Source organism: Hippoglossus stenolepis, chromosome 9, assembly GCF_022539355.2.
Source record: "Hippoglossus stenolepis isolate QCI-W04-F060 chromosome 9, HSTE1.2, whole genome shotgun sequence".
In the NCBI taxonomy this organism is placed as follows: Eukaryota; Metazoa; Chordata; class Actinopteri; order Pleuronectiformes; family Pleuronectidae; genus Hippoglossus; species Hippoglossus stenolepis.
Genome location: NC_061491.1, coordinates 12,241,271 through 12,257,722, shown reverse-complemented (window position 1 = coordinate 12,257,722; position 16,452 = coordinate 12,241,271). Strand labels below are relative to the sequence as shown.

Sequence of the window (16,452 nt, the reverse complement as noted above, 5' to 3'; positions counted from 1 at the left end):
GAAGAAGAGATTGAGGATTTGAGTGAAACAGTCATTTCTCAGTGTGCTCCAAAAAACGACATTTGTCATGAAAAAAGAAGGGGAGTCATTGGTCAGGTTTTTCATTCACATCTGCTGTTGAACTTGGCTCTAACTGTGGAGCTACAGTGACCCCTACAGGTCAAGGGGACCAAGGGCTGTGTTGTTTATGTGTGTGTGAGTGTGTTTCACAACTGAGACAACCTGAGACAAAGCTGACTCTGCCTTCTTGATGATATTGTTAACATTTGTCTATGCAGGTATGTGTGTGTGTGTGTACTCCTTTTACCAGCATAAACACTAACCTTGTCAGGACCAGTAGACCTTATTGAGACCAGAGCCTGATCCTAATTAAGCAAATCGTAAATGTTGAGCTTCTGGTTAAGGTTAGGGGTAAGATGTATATCTGAAGTTGGTTATAGTTTTCCAAACAAAAACTAAAATCCTTAAACTGCTCCAACAGAACATTCATAAATACTTACTTAATATCAGCGATAGAACTAATGCCAATATGCTGCATCATATGTGGCAACAGGCGGGAGAATCCGAGAAACCCAGTGCAATCAACAAGCTGGAACGTCAACAATATTGACCTCAACAGTTTCAGGATGAAGCGTGTTTTCCCTTTTCCAAACCACCAAGGTTCACTCCGCTCTGCACACAGAGGTCTGCCAAGACAAGCTGTCAAATCCCAAAATAGAGCAGGGACTTTGACAACTGTAGCTCCAACTTTGCTTATCAGCCACAATGTCAGCAGCCTTTTGATGAACTGGATGACTCCACAGAATTAGGTAAAAGGTGGCTGCTTCTTTATGTGCAGTTTGGAAAGGACAGCGCTATAAGTACACAACAATAACTATTGTTACATTTTAAACAGACTTCTTCATGCTGGAACATTTATTACACCTAGGCCCTAAAAAATTCTTAAGGTTTGAATATGTCTTATTAAAATAACATGACAGAAAAGTCAGCAACTGATAAAATGAATGAAGGCCTTGATCTGACTACTCCCTGATATCTATCTGTAACTGTATCATATTTATCTACACAGTGATAAGTGGGAAGGCAATGAGTTAAAGCTCAACATGAAAATAGGTGATATATACATATAGATAAATTCAATATAAAAGTAATGACATATTGCAGCTGAATGTCCAGTTTATGTGAATCTGTATTTATGAGTTTATCGCAGAAACTGGTTATTCTGTCTAATTTGTGTACATCTAAAATAATCCATCACCTCTCAAATGACTGCCCCGGGGCTTTGACAGTTTTTTAATTCATTTATTTTTTTCTGTTTGAGGGCTTTTAAGATTTTCTGTTCGCTGTTTCACATCTCACCTGACAAGATAGCTGGAAATAGAGGAAAGTTCATGGAACTGTGTCTGGGGTCAGCAGCTGTTAGGACAACAGACATTTGGCAAAAATGGGAGTGTAACTTCCAGAGTCCAGAGAGGTCAGAGACTGCTGTGGCACAGCATTAGAAAAATTTGGCTTAAACTGAATTTAACGAATGGAAGTGCCGATAATGGCCACAGACACCAAAGCATAACTGCCTCAATTTGTGCAAAAGCTGAGGACATGTACAGTAAAAGGTAAGTGAACTTAAGCCTTTTTCGTATTATGGGTCAATAGTTTACCAAGGAAAACCATTAGACTTTCAATGATTACTTGCATTGGTCGAAGACTCCACTGTTGGCTCTCTGTAATCTAGGTAAGATTAATGTTTACAGGAAAACTCCACAGGGTGCATTCAAGGACTATAGCAGCCACCACATTGTAGATGATGTTGTTACACTATGACGGAAATGCTGCTGGCAGACATCCTGGTTGCTGATTCTCTAATATATATATATATATATATACACACTTACCCACCTACCTAGAGCTATTTACAAAAAACTGATAAAAAATGTCCTTTAGTTTACGAGCTAAGTTTTTAAACATGCCTTAAAGGTAGGATGTCCTGTTGGTTTGGACCAAATGTCTCTTATAACATTTCATTTAGCTGACACTTTTATCCAAAGCGACTTCCAATAACTATAAGGGGCAATTGGGGGTCCAGTATCTTGCCCAAGGACACTTCGGCATGCAGATGGGAGAGACTGGGATCGGACCGCAGCCCTTCCGGTTGGAGGACGACCGCTCTACCCCTCAGCCACAGCCGCCTCTATAAGTCCAGAGCTTAGGTGCAGTGTTGGTTATGTCTGTTGATATCTGTTTTGTTATGTTGGTGTGTGAAAAATGCCAAGTGATTATTGCTGCAAACCAATTTCCCTGTGGGGACCAATAAAGACTATAGTCACTGATATAAACAACGAGGTTTCAAAATATCACAAAAACAAGGGTGTGTGATGTCTTCAATACGTTTGACAGGTGTTGGAAACTGTGAAGAAATGTGTTCTTGTGAGAAACACTGCAAGTAAACACAGTTTTTAGAGGAAAACTCCACAGGGTGCATTTAAGGACTATAGCAGCCACCACATTTTAGATGATGTTGTGACACTATGATGAAAATGCTGCTGGCAGACAGCCTGGTTGCTGATTCTCTGAGATTAGGTCACTGTAACCAGTTTAGGATAAAAAACAACAACATGTGAAAATCTTGTCATTGGTCAAACTGATGAGTCATACAGGATGTGCCCAGCCACTTTCACAGAGAGAGAGAGAGAGAGAGAGAGAAAGAGAAGCAGCAGCCATAATGAGAAGGCAGAGAATAGAAACAGCGACATTAATCATCATTTTGTGAAAAGAAGGTTAAGTGAGAGCAGTATATTTTAGGACCAGCAGTCTGTCTGCCTCGTGTTTTCCTGTTCCAGAGGGGAAGAAAGACCTAAACAGTGAATGAGACTTCACTATATAGAATTTAGCCTCATTTTCCAGTGTCAGGCAAAAGCGACAAGGTCAAAATGAAAATTGAGTTGTAAGATGCTGCCGAGTCGAACAGAGACGGATCAGATGAAGAGGAGGAGAGGAGCACTAAGCACTAGGTGGTGGATCGGCCAGAGGAGTGTAATCCAAGTCTCCCAAGAGGCAACACACACACACACGCACACGCACACACACACACACACACGCACACACGCATGCATACACTATTCATTCTATTTTGCTGTGAATGCAGACGCTCCTCAGAAGGTCTGAGTTTCCCGACAAGTGAATGGGGTGTTAGGCGCTTGTGAGAGATGGACTTGCAGTTTACTGTCTAGAGCTGATTGTACAATTATGCTAATTAGATTATACGTTATGACGTTAGGAACTGACGTCCAACATGTTTGCAGACTCTCCGTGGTTTTCCGAATTGAGATGGCATTCACGGGAATTTTCCATGTCAGGAACTCATCTTTCCGATTCCGACACTACATGAACGAACAATAAGCAGCAAAGACTTCCCATCTGTCCATTTGCTTGTCGATGCCTCTGCTGTCAGTACCTCTGCCTGTTGACTCAGCGCCTTCACCACTGCAGCATCCACCTGCAGGCTCCGACAGGGGAGTGAAAGATATTTGCTCATCACTCCCAATTATCTCGATGTAATCTGGGGAAGTGAAGAAGTCAGAGCCTAGATGCCAAACTCTGATTATGCTCTGCTGCTGCAATAAACATTTCAACATGAATTGTCCGACTGAAATGTATATGAATACAGTATATATATATATATATGAATAAATATAAACACAGATTTCTCCTCATTCCTTCCCCTCTTTCACAATTGAAGGTTTGCTGACGCACAAAACCTCCCTCTGTTTATTAGTTTAATGACTGGTCATGATGGGAACTGATCCTCTGGAAAAGCAGAGTCACTCACTTTATTTATAAAGACCTGTGTTGATAAACTTCTTTGAATTAGTCAATTCATCCATCTTCATTCCCGGAGAGCTGAGAAATTGCATGCATGCCCGTCCAAAACCCGTAACCCTCCAGAGCACCCCCACACGCTGACGACAAACAAGAACTCTAAGGAGTTTTGACAGCAATCAGACGACTTCTTTATTCTTCTCAGAGACGGGAAGTGACTGTGGTGCGTGGTGTTTGTGTGCATGTGTGTGAAGGTAGTGTTTCTGCGGGGGTGGGGGTGCTGTTTGAGGAGCATACTTCTGAATGTTGGAACCCTTCCCAGAGCTAACAGGAAATCCTTTAAAATCAGAACTAAGGGTCACCTACACACCTCCCAGATACTGGAATAAAGCACTGGGACCACTGGGGTAAACACGTACGACTGTTCGGGACGTGGGGGGCACATTAATCAACAGAGGATGGAGAAGTGCTTTACTTTCCCACGCCTCAAGCATAAGTTATAAATCAACAAGAACCAAACACCAATGGACTAAGGAATATTTCAGTTTTATCAAATTAACTGAGGTAACTTTCAGTGCTGTAAATCTGTTAAGTGTTTTATATGCAGTCTATGGTGACAGCAGTTGGTGGCGTAGAGTACGACAGAAGAAACAATGACCTCTTTGACACTTCCATACTTTTCCCTGGAAAGACCGTCAGTGTCCAATGCCATGTACTGTCCAGAAATATTTCTCCACTCTTAAGGCAACACCCTCTACTTTTCTTGAAATTAGTGGGAAAGGGGATCAATCTAGAGCTGAAAAATGAGAAAAAAACAAGTTCAAATAAATTGAAAAATTAAACCATCGGCCATCTAGTTGTGTTTGAAATGAAGGCTCTACCCCAAAATATGAATGTCTCCACTGCTAATTATACATGTTTGGTTAAATGACTGCGATCTTTACCCTGGAGACACAGTGAAACAGCTTGAATACTGACCTGACAGTGTACAGTCTGGCCTTATTGCATTTGGAACCATACATCTGTAGTCCATATAAAAAGTAATGAAAAGCTCAGAATATGTTTTAGTTTATTGAATTAATTCAGTTTTTTTTGCCCCAAATAACTGAGCTTCCCGGCTGCTCCTGTGATGAGCCCCGACAGAAAGAAAAGGCACAAATTCTAATGCATGTAATGATGGATACACACAAGGCGAGGTTCACTCTCATCGTACATATGCACTGGGTAAATTTCCACTCTACACACACAATCTTCAGTTGTCTTGCTGAGGGGAGGACAAACTGCTGTCCAGAGCCGGAGACTGTGTGACCTCTGTGGTGACAAAACACACACACACACAGACACACACTCGAGAATACTCTGCCTGGAGCTGGTGGCAGGGGCAAACCATTATGAGTATTATAAGTATATATAAGTAAGATGTCGGATGTCTGTATCATTGCCACTCTGTCATCCTGTGGGCGTCTTCATATCAACACAGATAATTTCCAACCTGTGTGAACCCTCAACAAGACTGAATATCTTAAATATTGGCTTATCTATAGCTATCTTGCTAAAACTATGTGCAACTACAGAATACAAGTAATATCAGGTATTTTACTGATCCTTAAAATAAAGGTGACAATTTAGAAATAGAGCTTGGGAATTTGCTGCATTATCTGTTTGTATGTTGTATTGATAGTGTATGAACGATGTGCAATAGAACAAGCACTGTGCATATAAACTCTGTATGAATGTGTGTGTAAATGGGTGAATGTGACTCGTACTTTAAAGACCTTTGAGTGGCGGATAAGACTGGAAAAGTGCGACACTAACCCAGTACGTTTAACATCCATATAGGTAATGTTATATTCGGAAAAATACATATATAATAAATGGCCTAAACCAGATGCCTGAGGGTACCGAAGATACTTTTTGTTGCCTTTTTTTTTTTTGGTGTAATTGATTCTTTGAAAAGAGAAACAAATCTGAGCATGTCAAAGATGAGATGAGTGCAGGAGATGAACTTTGAATTTTATTTTGAAAAGAAGTTATATGAATGCATTTTTGCAATTCCACCCCAGTGTAATCCTGTGTCTGCTTTGTCTGTCAAAGCACTTTTTAAACCTTGTTTTGAAAGGTGTTGTATAAATAAAAAACATATTATTATTATTACTATTATTACTAATCTTACAATTCTCCCGAATGTTCCTTTTCTCCTTCTATCCTGCACTTCTCCTTTTCTTCTGTTAATACTCCTGTTTCCTCACTGTCATAGGTGAATCCATAGTAAAACCTACTTCCATTGGTACCTTCAGGTCTCTGACATTATGCAAATGTTCGTCTAAAAAGGATGACAGCCAGACATACTGAGGCGGTAAAACAATTTTAAAATGTTCACAAATTGAACCAGGAGCCTGCAGCTCCTCCACCTGCTCTCAGACTCTCACAGAGGTGAGGGATATTATTCCAGCTCTCTCCAGGCAACTGGAGCTCTCGCAGCGAGATAAATAAATCAAACTGGTAGCTTTAATTTTCTCCGCTCTGAGGGCAGCAGCGTCAGTGACCAGTTACAGCTCAGCCACCACAGATGGAGAGCCGCCCTCAGTCACAAGTGGTTGGTGCTGGAACCTGACAGCTCAAATGAATGGTGAGGCACGCACGAGCCAGGCTGAGAGCCACAAGTTCATGAGACATTTGTGTCATCGTTTGTGTCTCTTCCACTGGAGAGGCAAAGTCCTTTACCTTCTCAATACAGATATTTCACACAAATCCAAATCACAACTTTTAAGATTTTTTTAAATAACGCAGAGATTTGAGCTGAGAAGAAGACATTACAGGCACAGTGGATCCAAATAAATCTTTTTAAAATCTGAATGTCCTCCAACAACGGCCTTGGTGAGACAGAATGAAACAATGAGCTGCTGTAAAAATGAAAATGTGCAGATATTTCAAAAATAATCAAAGACCGTCTCGTCTTTCCTTCAATAGAAGTCAAAGTGTATATAGAGCATGTTTTAATGTAATAGAATTAATACATTAATTCAGTTATTGCATTCAGTGGAATGCAATAACCCAATGTCTGTATATACCATATTATCTATTCATTATTTTTACTTTACTATAATTATTATTAATACTATTATTACTACTACTACTACTTCGTTAAAAAATGTTCATTTATAAACTGGATGTAACTTTGTTCAACTGTGAACTTGTCTTGTGTCTGGTGTGAGAAATCAGTTACTGAACATTTGGGCTGTAAGCTGTATTGACGTCATTTTCCAGGTTTATGAAAATAAGACGTCTGAATTTAAGCAGCTGTCGGACACAAACAAAGCTTTTAAAGAAGAGACTAGAGACAAAAAGACAAACAAATCTCCAGCTGGAGGTTTATACAGAGAGGGCGGTTGTGTTTTCTGTTTCTGGCGAGCCATCTCAGATCTAAGATTAAAAGAAGTGCAGACTTAAGTGAAGACAATGACGTCCAATGGTCTATTTTCATTCAGCACATCCTGCACAGAGAGCCCGTCATTTTCTCCATAATATTCCCAGTAGATGAGCACTTAGAGGCTACGTCTTTACACCAGACTTTCAGTTTGCCAGTGTGGAAATCAACCGGACCTCCGTCGACTGGCCTTGACTAGAAGGCCGAAGAAACACAAGCATGTATTTAAAAAAACGATATCACAATCCCGGACACGTTTGCATCCAAGGAAGAGGGCCTTGAACACAAAGTACAGTATCAACAAGGAAACAGAACAGGATGGAATTTTCCATCCGAAACCCTCTAAGGTTCAGGGGCTCTGCCTGGGCCATAAACAAGTCGAGCCAGAGGTGCTTCGCCCCCAACGGTCTGCTTTAGTAGGGGCTCGTGTTTGTCAACCACAGAGAGGGGAGACCAGTGGAAAATTACCAGTCCCGCACTTACTCATGCACACGTACACACACACACGTACACACACACGGTGGGGTCCAGCTGAGAGACTGACGCGCAGCCACATTTCTATCTCGCTCACCGCTTGTGTGACAGCTTGCGTTTTTAATGGGCTGCGGGTGCGGGGGGCATGGCTGCGTTGTCAGGACGCGCCGGCCCGCAAAACTACGCAACCGCTGATATTCAGTGGTGTGTGTTCGCATCTCTGCACATTTCCGAGAAGATACCTGTGACATGTCTGGTGACCAGTGCGATGGGACGGGGCAGCGTGTGTGTGTGTGTGTATACAGGTTTGAAATAGACAATAAATTTGTGCGTGGGTTTTTTCCTGCGTGTTTCTGTGAAAGTCTTAATGTGCGAGCCGCTCATCCATAGAGCACAGAGAGACAGGGGCCTCTTAAATCATTTCCAAAAGTTTCCTATTCATCTGCAGTGAGCCCATATATGGAATGAAAATGCCAGAGAAACAAATGAAGGTGTGTGTGTGGGCGCTTCTGGAAGTCTCAGCCTTCAAAAGCATTGATTTGTGGGTCTCAGTGCACATTTGTGTAGGGAGTGATCATAGTAAATATGCTTTACCTGGGTTCCGAGGCAGCTCACCATCATGTGGGTGAGCAGTTTGGCAGCAAACATTGGGAAACGGGAGCACAGCACATGGGATATGATGGCCAATGCAAAGCCTGTGGAGGGGAGTGGAAAACACAAAAACAATATTAATAAATGATGAGTTTGCAGCGGTTATTCATATCGATGTGGGAGGGATAGAGATGACCACGATCCACCAGAAAAGAAAGTAAACCGAAACACGTATTACAGGTGTGTTTTGTACCTGAGATGCAAATAAATCCTGAAGCGTAGAAGGCCTCGTTGTAGGATGCGAGAGTGGCAAACTCTGCGTGGGCCGTGTAGACAGACAAGTGGGAGCAGGCACATTCCACATAGCTCCCACTCTCTTTCACCACCCTGCAGTACTGACCATCGGATGACCAGCTACAGAGGAGGAGAGGGTGCAGGTAAAGGTGAGGGGAGAAAAAGTTGCGACACAATTGTTATGTTAAGAGATAAGACGAAATAACAAGGGAAGGAGCCCGTCGCTCAGCAGTCGGCCCAGTGGTGTTTTTATATCTTCTATAAATGATATTATTAGTCATCTGGCGTCACATTTCTCCCTCACAGATGTTGTGCAACAAACCAGAACATTATATCAAAGTTTGTGCTGATTCAATGATAAATCGGACAGATTGACGGAGTTTATTTTTTATGGCCAAATCAATCCTCTAAAATGTTCCTCTTAACTTTCCAAACACATCAAGTCATATTGACCTTTCCTTGTTAGCGACCGACTTTGGTTCTTGCTTCACCTTTTTCTCCCTCAGTATCACGCCCCTCATCTGTTTTGTTTTTCTGGGATAAATTGTCCAAGCAGCTGTTCGGGGCCAAACCCAAAAAACCTGCCAGTTCTTAACAGTGTGTTCCAGCCAAGTCCCGTTCCGTTCCCCAAGAATGTCCTCGACAAACCGACTCTGAGTGGAAGGGTTCAGACTGGAGCAGACTGCATGTGCAGATGTGAACGAGAAATATGTACCTTCCCCTATGGTCCCACAGAGAGAGGCCTTGGTGAGAGGATGAACTTGGACTTCTGCCCTTTACTCAGCAAACCGGTCTCACTCGCACAGAACGTGAGAGGATGACCGAGGGGTGAGTGCGGGGTTACGGCTTTGCAAAATATTTAGATAGTTATAAATATAGATGATCTGTTTCAGAGAGACACTGTAAAGAACTTAGATAAAGTCGGCCTCTGGAAAGCATATTCATAGATCCCAGTCAGGAAATGAGGAAGGAAGATGTAGAGCAAAGGTCTTGGCACAACAAGTCCTTATTTTTTCCGAAATTGCCGCGTGTTGAAACATAAATACGACCTCACGTTGTGTCGCTCACTTTTACACAACAACTTTGAAACTTTTGTCATTAAAGTTTTCTGAACAGGTTCAATTTGCTGAGTTTTTCACATCCGTCAAAGGTTAATCAATCATCAAAATCAAACCAAACGTTTCCTACTGCTGCAGATTCACATTTAAAACACATAACCGGCAAAATACAACTTGACTTTTACAATGAAATCGTATGTATGTGTCCTTGAAGCTTATCAGTTACCGCTATTGTAGATCAAAAATGCATCAACAAAACAAGACAACAGTCATTTTATTTTCTTTGTTTGACGGTGGTATTGAGTAATGTGAGAAGAAGAAAACACCACAGAGAGCTGGAAGAAGTTGTGTGCTGCATAAATTGAATCATGGTTCCTCACAGAATGATTCCTTATTAGTTTGTTTTGACGCCCCCCAGAAATGTGTGTCCTCTCTAGTATTAAACCACATTTGCTTTTACCAGTACCGGTGTAGTTAAATCAATCAGGACTGAAATCTCTCCTGCTTTAATATCTGGAGTTTCAACAAGCTGTCTGTGGATTATCTAGAGGTACAGAGCATGAGTCTTAATATGTGTGTCTGTGCTGGATCACCTTGCAGTGGTCTGGTTCCAGAGAAGGCACAGAGACCGGCCTGGTTTCACTTGCTGACCAGGGGTGTGGATACGATACACCACCTCATTCCCATCTTCCAGAGGTCGTGACCCTCTGTCCTGGAGGCTGACTGAGAACACCTACATTTAAACAAGAGATAACAAGAGAGAGAGAGAGTTCAGCTCTGGAGTGAACTAAAACATTCATGGCGAGTTTCTGTTGGAGCAATACTGCCCCCTGCAGGAATTCTTAAAAGAAGTAGTTTCAGTAAAAAGGTCATTTGATAAACTTCCTTTGCTCCTGACATGACATGAACAAAACGTTCTCTACCTTTCCATTGAGAGCAGTGGTCGTATTGTTGCTGATGAACCAGTGTTCGGTTCTGAACTCGGTCAGCTGGATCCGGCTGAGGTTGCCACAGTCGGGAGTCAGGACTGCTGGTACAGCCAACAGTGTGTCTGGGAGCTGGAAGAAGTCTGAATTACGGCCCCTGAACTTGTGCCCATTGATTTGGGTCGGGTACCACTGGAAGGCAGAGATGGTCATATAGGGACACGTTTCCAGGATGGTACCCCTTCTGCAGAAATCAAAGGAAAACAAGGACAATCATTGGTGTCTTGAAGTGAAAACTCATCGTAAGGTTTATCGCTTAAGGTTTAAAGAGGGATATTGACACTCACATCTCACACTGGCTGTGGGTGAGGAGGGAGAAGGCAAATCGCTCGGCCACCTCGGCAAGGTGGCTGAGGCCGCGGGTGTCGACTCTGCTGGGATTGGCCAAAGAGCACAGCAGGTCATAGGTCAAGTTCCGGCTGCTCTCCTGCAAAGGAGTCCTCTCCGCCTCTTCGAGCACCTGAGAGAGACAGGGTGAGAGAATCATTAAGAATCTCTGGTAATGTTTGCATGTTTTTGTCACTGATACACATCTGATCTGTATTTGACTCTGGCTCCGTCACTTCCTTCAGACCTCTGTGTTCTACAGCTCTTGTGTCTCTCATTCATTCCTTCATTCATTGTGTCTTTAATGCTATTTGCTTCTGCAGTGTCTCCTTTCACTCTCTCTGTGCTCCTTTTCTCTTTCTGCAGCCCTCCGCACACTCCCTCATATTAAATTACAGCACTGTCTCCACTTGTCCGGAGGCAGAGCGAGTGCAGTATGCAGACTCTGATGACAGTGCTCTGGTGGAGTGACGACTGAGACCTTTTCGGATGACAAATTAGACCTCACATCTGTCAGACTGGTGCACTGGTGATGTTTGCCCTTTAGCAGAGCTCTGTCAGACAAAAACTACTATACTGACTCACAAACTTCAAGTGGTGGAATATTGTTTTGCTCATAACTGTCTTATTATACAATATTAGAAAAAAAGAAGTCAAATTCAAAATCAGTAATCTGCGATTTGCAAAGTCTGGGAAACAAAATATTGTTGACCTCACAATTATTACTTTCAGGAAAATATCTGTAGTAAAACTATACTAATATATAGCTAGAATGGCACTCTAGAATGGATCTGCATCAAACAGTGATTAAATAATATTTCATGTCTCAGTGTTTCATCAGCTCCTTTTCGCAGGAACTATTTCACTTCTTAATTTTCTCTCTTACCTTCCCCAGAGCTTCGAGCACGGCCGTCATCTGCTCACGATTCAGAGGCGGAGTGACTTTGTTGATCAGCCCCTGCAGCACCTGGTTCAATATATGTGGGCCCAGAGGCTGATGTAATTGGTCGAGTAAAACCCACACCGCTTCACTCGCAGCATCTGACACCAGGGTCACATTGGCCAGCCCGAACTGAGGGTGCACTCTGGCGCCCCCTGTAGCGTTGTAAAGCTCCACCTGGAAGCGCTTCGGCGTGGGCAGGGATGAGGCGAGGTCAGGAGTGAGGTAAATGTCCAGCGTCGTGTTATGGTGGCCCACAGCGAAGGTTATCCGACCCTCTTGTCTAGGAAAGTCCATCCCTGCTTTAGCGGGCCGGATGATGGAGGGCCCCAGCACCTCGTCCCTCAGGAGCTCCTGGAGGAAAAACACAGACATGTTTGGTTGTAAACTAAGATAATCAACCGATCATAATCAATAAAGTTGTTTAAAACCCCATATGATGAGAGGTGACATAACGTATTACTATATGTTCAACACCTGTAAACAGTTAATAAAACATTTATACAATTAGACCTTTTAACGGCACATTTACCATGTGATGCACAGTGTCCACATTGTCTGCATCCCAATGTAAATGAGTGGAGTTCACCATGTTATGACGGATGTAAACCAAATGAGGACTGGCCTTTTATTAATATCAATAAGAACAATAATATGGGCTTTTATGATGCAGTCTAACAACATGTTTCATCTCTCAGAGATTAAACAGACCCTGTGTCTCTGTGAGGTTTTGATTTTTGTTGAGTGCACTAGACACTCGATCCCACTTTGATCTCCAATATCAAAAAGTGTGAGAGCCAGTGGAAGTAAAGCCCCGATCGGAGTGCAGCCGAGATGTCTCTAATAATATCACCTCGAAGAGAAATATGAAGGTGAGGAGAGGTGAGGAGAGAGGGAAGCATTTGTCTTTTTAAATTCACCAACGTCAATAAACCAGGACTTGTATTAAACTATATAGATTATATAAGTGGACGATGGACTGAATAATTGGGGCATCCATCAGATGAAATGTGAAATTGACTATTAAACACTGCTGTGTTATTGATCCTCCATTTTAAAAAGCATAAATTAAGTACTGTATCATGCAAAGTTGGTACTTATGCAGTATTCAATTGCAACACATAGCTGTGGCACAGGGGAACAGTGGTTAACACTGTCTCCTCTTGGTTTGAATCCTGGTTCAACTGGGGTCTTTCTGTAGGGATTGGCTCCTGCTACTCCCTGGGACCCTCAAAGGATAAGCGGTATAGATAATGGATGGATGGATGGATGGATGGATACGTGCACCTATTGAGAATAAGTAAATTTACATAATTGAATTGAAATATTGTTCTTTTACAAATAATTCCATAATTTTTGAAGAAGAATAAAAAGCAACCATTAAACTGAAAATCCTAATCTTGGTGCTCAGTTGTAGCAGACAGTGGATGATATAATAAAGTGATCGCATTTTACAAACAGGTAATTACAAATAACTGCAGTGTTATTATGAAGAAGCCTGATTAGATCAATAAACTGTGCTGAAACTCAGAATGATGAGGTCGACAAAAACAGGTCAGACACACACGCACAACAAAATGGTTGAAATTATATTTGTTAAGTTTGAAAATTAGACTTCCTACAATTTAAAATGACCACTTCAAGGTTCAAGGGATTCTTCACTGCATTTGTGCATATTTGACTGTATCTGTGCCCAACTGTATTCACATGTATGCCTGTGTGCTCCACATGTGCATGTTTGCTACTTACCCGCGTGCGATATTGTACAGACATGGCTGAAGCTGTGCTCGCTTGTCTGTAGATCTGCAGACTGAGCCTTGTGGTCGTCTGTGTGGCGATGGGAAGTCTGTGGCCCACAGCGAAGAACACAATGCCTTGTGGGTCGTCGCTCTCTGCCAGGGTGATGTTGGCGAAACGAGTGGTTTCGTTAATGGCAGCTCCAGCACCCACCTGATAAATCTCCACCAGGAACCACGTCTGGATCTCTGGTTCCTACGGCAACACAGATGAGCAGGTTGTGTCATCCGTCTCATACTGTAATACTTGGTGGGTTTGAAACTTAGTAAGATCCCCTGCATCCCACTAACCTCATCATCGTGGACCTCCAGAGTAAGAGCACATATCGTCGCTCCTCTCCTGCACAGTGCAGTTCCCGAGGTGTGCAGCAGCTGTGTGGTTAGGTTTACTCCATTGCTGACAAGAGTCGGAGCTGCTTTGTTAAACGTAGCTCTCCAAAAGACCTGCAAGTCCTCAAAGACTCTGAACAGAGGGAGACGGGGGAATAATAATGATAAACAATTACAACAACTTGGTGGAAAAAATTATATCAAACTATAGTCGGGGTAAAATAAAACTAAAAGGTTTTTCTTACCTGTTTTCTTGTCTCTGCAGGTAGAGGACAGCAGTTCTGTTCTCTGAATCCTCATCCAGTACTTGGCCCGTCAGAGAATTAAAACTAAACCCTATAATACCATTATGGAAGTCACTCCCTGGTATGGACAGACAAAAGGATGAATCACAAATAAAGACAAACAGAGGAGAAGACATGAGTAGAAATGAATTTCCTTATAACCTCACAATCACATAATAATTTATTTTCTTTTTCATCAATCCTATATGAAGAATAATCAAATCATCTGCCCACTGATGTGATTATATGAGGCCGAAAATAGCAGATGGAGACGAATGCAGCGCTGACATGATGCTAATCAAATGGCATTAGTGAAAGTGGAGACGAATAGAGAATCACTCATTGAGATAATAAACATATGTCCGCAGGTTCATTTGATTTGTAAGGATAAAGATAAATCTGCTATAACATGAGGAAGAGTGCTGAATACAAACCAATAAATAAATACTTTGCATCTTTCTTATTTGCTGGGAGATACTACTTTTTGTATGTTTTTCAAAATGTCTCATCTTTTCATCTTAAGTCTATAGTGGATACAGTGGATACAAACAAATATCTTCATCTCATCATCTTACCAAGGATAGTGATCTTTGCAAAAGCTCCAAACCCCTCGTCCTGTCGGTCCGTGATTTGTGCTCCTCCCTCTGGATCAATGAGGTAGATGAAGAATACTTCCTGTCCCTCGGGCTCTGAGTCGTCGAGGATGAGGAGGATAACCTCTGTCTCATTCTGCCCCTCCTGCAGTGACACTATATTGGACTCCAAGCGGAAGTCCTGTTGCTCCTTTGCGAGGATCCCGACAGGTTCGAGAGCGAAGGGAAGAGGTGTCGTGCTTCCATCTGGATAAAACCACACAGCAGCACAAGTTGAAGTGGTTTTGTTAACACAGTAAATTACAAAATTCAATATACTGCAATGCAGCATCAAAACAAACACACACCTCCATAGGCCTGGACCCGAACCCTCACATCCCCTGCCACACTGTCCGACCTGCGCACCCTCAGAACCACCCTCCGGTCCTGCTGGGTCTCCTCATCCCTGTCCTCCGGTACCTGGACCAGTCCAGGTCCAATACTCAAAACTCCACCAGTCACGTCACTGGCCAAAATGGTGACAGTGGCTGCACTGTGCTGAGGGTTGAGGCGAGGAGACACCTCTGCCCAAGCCAAGATCTGGTTAAGGACTTGAACATCAGTTAGATTTACATGGAAGTACTCATCTGGCTCTGAGAGGGAGTCGTCAAGTATTGAAAGCTGGAACGATGTGTTGGTCTGGTGAGGAGAGTCAAAGAGCACTCGGCCATCAGGCACCGCGAGAAAGTCCTCTCCTGCCGCTGCGCTGCCGGCTATGGTTTTATAGGAAACGCGGCTGGTATTGCTACGAGAGCCGTAGAGTCTCTGAACATAAAGTGTTATCGTCTGGATGTCCTCTGCGATAACTAGCTGCTGGGAGTCAGGGGCAAACTGGTAGATCCCCAGTGGCTCCACTTCTGCTGTGGTGAAGCCTGACCTGTGCGGGGAAAAAGAGGCTACGTTTTAATTCTGTATTATTTTACTTATTTTTATATGCTTTTGTTCTCAAATATTTGAATCATGTTTCCACCATGTAAAGCACTTTGTAACTGTGTTTTGAAAAAAGATCCGTATCAATAAAGTTTATCAATACCGAAGGAGTACCAGTCCAAATTCCAGTATGTTGACTCCACCACTCGTTCTACCACTGTGGAACCTTTACCTGAGTTTGACAGCAGCAGTGCTGGAGCTGGCAGCGGTGAGGTGCACAGCATAGGAAGTGGGTTCTAATGCATCAGCAATGGCTGTGAGAGATAAAGCTTTAGTCCTCTCTCCGTGGGCCAGGGTCAGTGAGCCTTAACAACAAGAAGAAGCACATTATTAATGGTTAGAAGAGCTGCCTGTTGTTAGTCTGAGGCATCAGCTTGTTATCCAGGTTGCACGGGTTTGGTATTCACAAAGAGGTGAGGTTATTATAGGAGAGATGAACGTTCAAATTTGTGAGCTGCAATTTAAGGATAAGTAAGTAAGTTGTATTCATTGCAGGTCAAACTGAGAGGATGACATAGAAGGGTATGGAAAGATCATATATTTTTATATGTTAAAATATTCATATTA

General features: G+C 42.6%; 1 protein-coding gene across 1 annotated transcript in view; it reads right to left on the bottom strand.

Moving 5' to 3' along the window:
- The window catches only part of adgrv1 (adhesion G protein-coupled receptor V1), a 114,339-nt gene that overhangs the window by 38,607 nt on the left and 59,280 nt on the right, over positions 1–16,452 (bottom strand). The window contains exons 78-89 of the mRNA XM_035166633.2: positions 16,058–16,190; positions 15,264–15,832; positions 14,899–15,162; positions 14,285–14,402; positions 14,001–14,172; positions 13,663–13,905; positions 11,860–12,267; positions 10,934–11,106; positions 10,584–10,830; positions 10,254–10,393; positions 8,562–8,722; positions 8,312–8,412 (exon numbers count right to left, since the gene is read on the bottom strand). Of these exons, the coding sequence (XP_035022524.2) occupies positions 8,312–8,412; positions 8,562–8,722; positions 10,254–10,393; positions 10,584–10,830; positions 10,934–11,106; positions 11,860–12,267; positions 13,663–13,905; positions 14,001–14,172; positions 14,285–14,402; positions 14,899–15,162; positions 15,264–15,832; positions 16,058–16,190 (2,729 nt within the window). The remainder of the gene's footprint in view (positions 1–8,311; positions 8,413–8,561; positions 8,723–10,253; positions 10,394–10,583; positions 10,831–10,933; positions 11,107–11,859; positions 12,268–13,662; positions 13,906–14,000; positions 14,173–14,284; positions 14,403–14,898; positions 15,163–15,263; positions 15,833–16,057; positions 16,191–16,452) is intronic.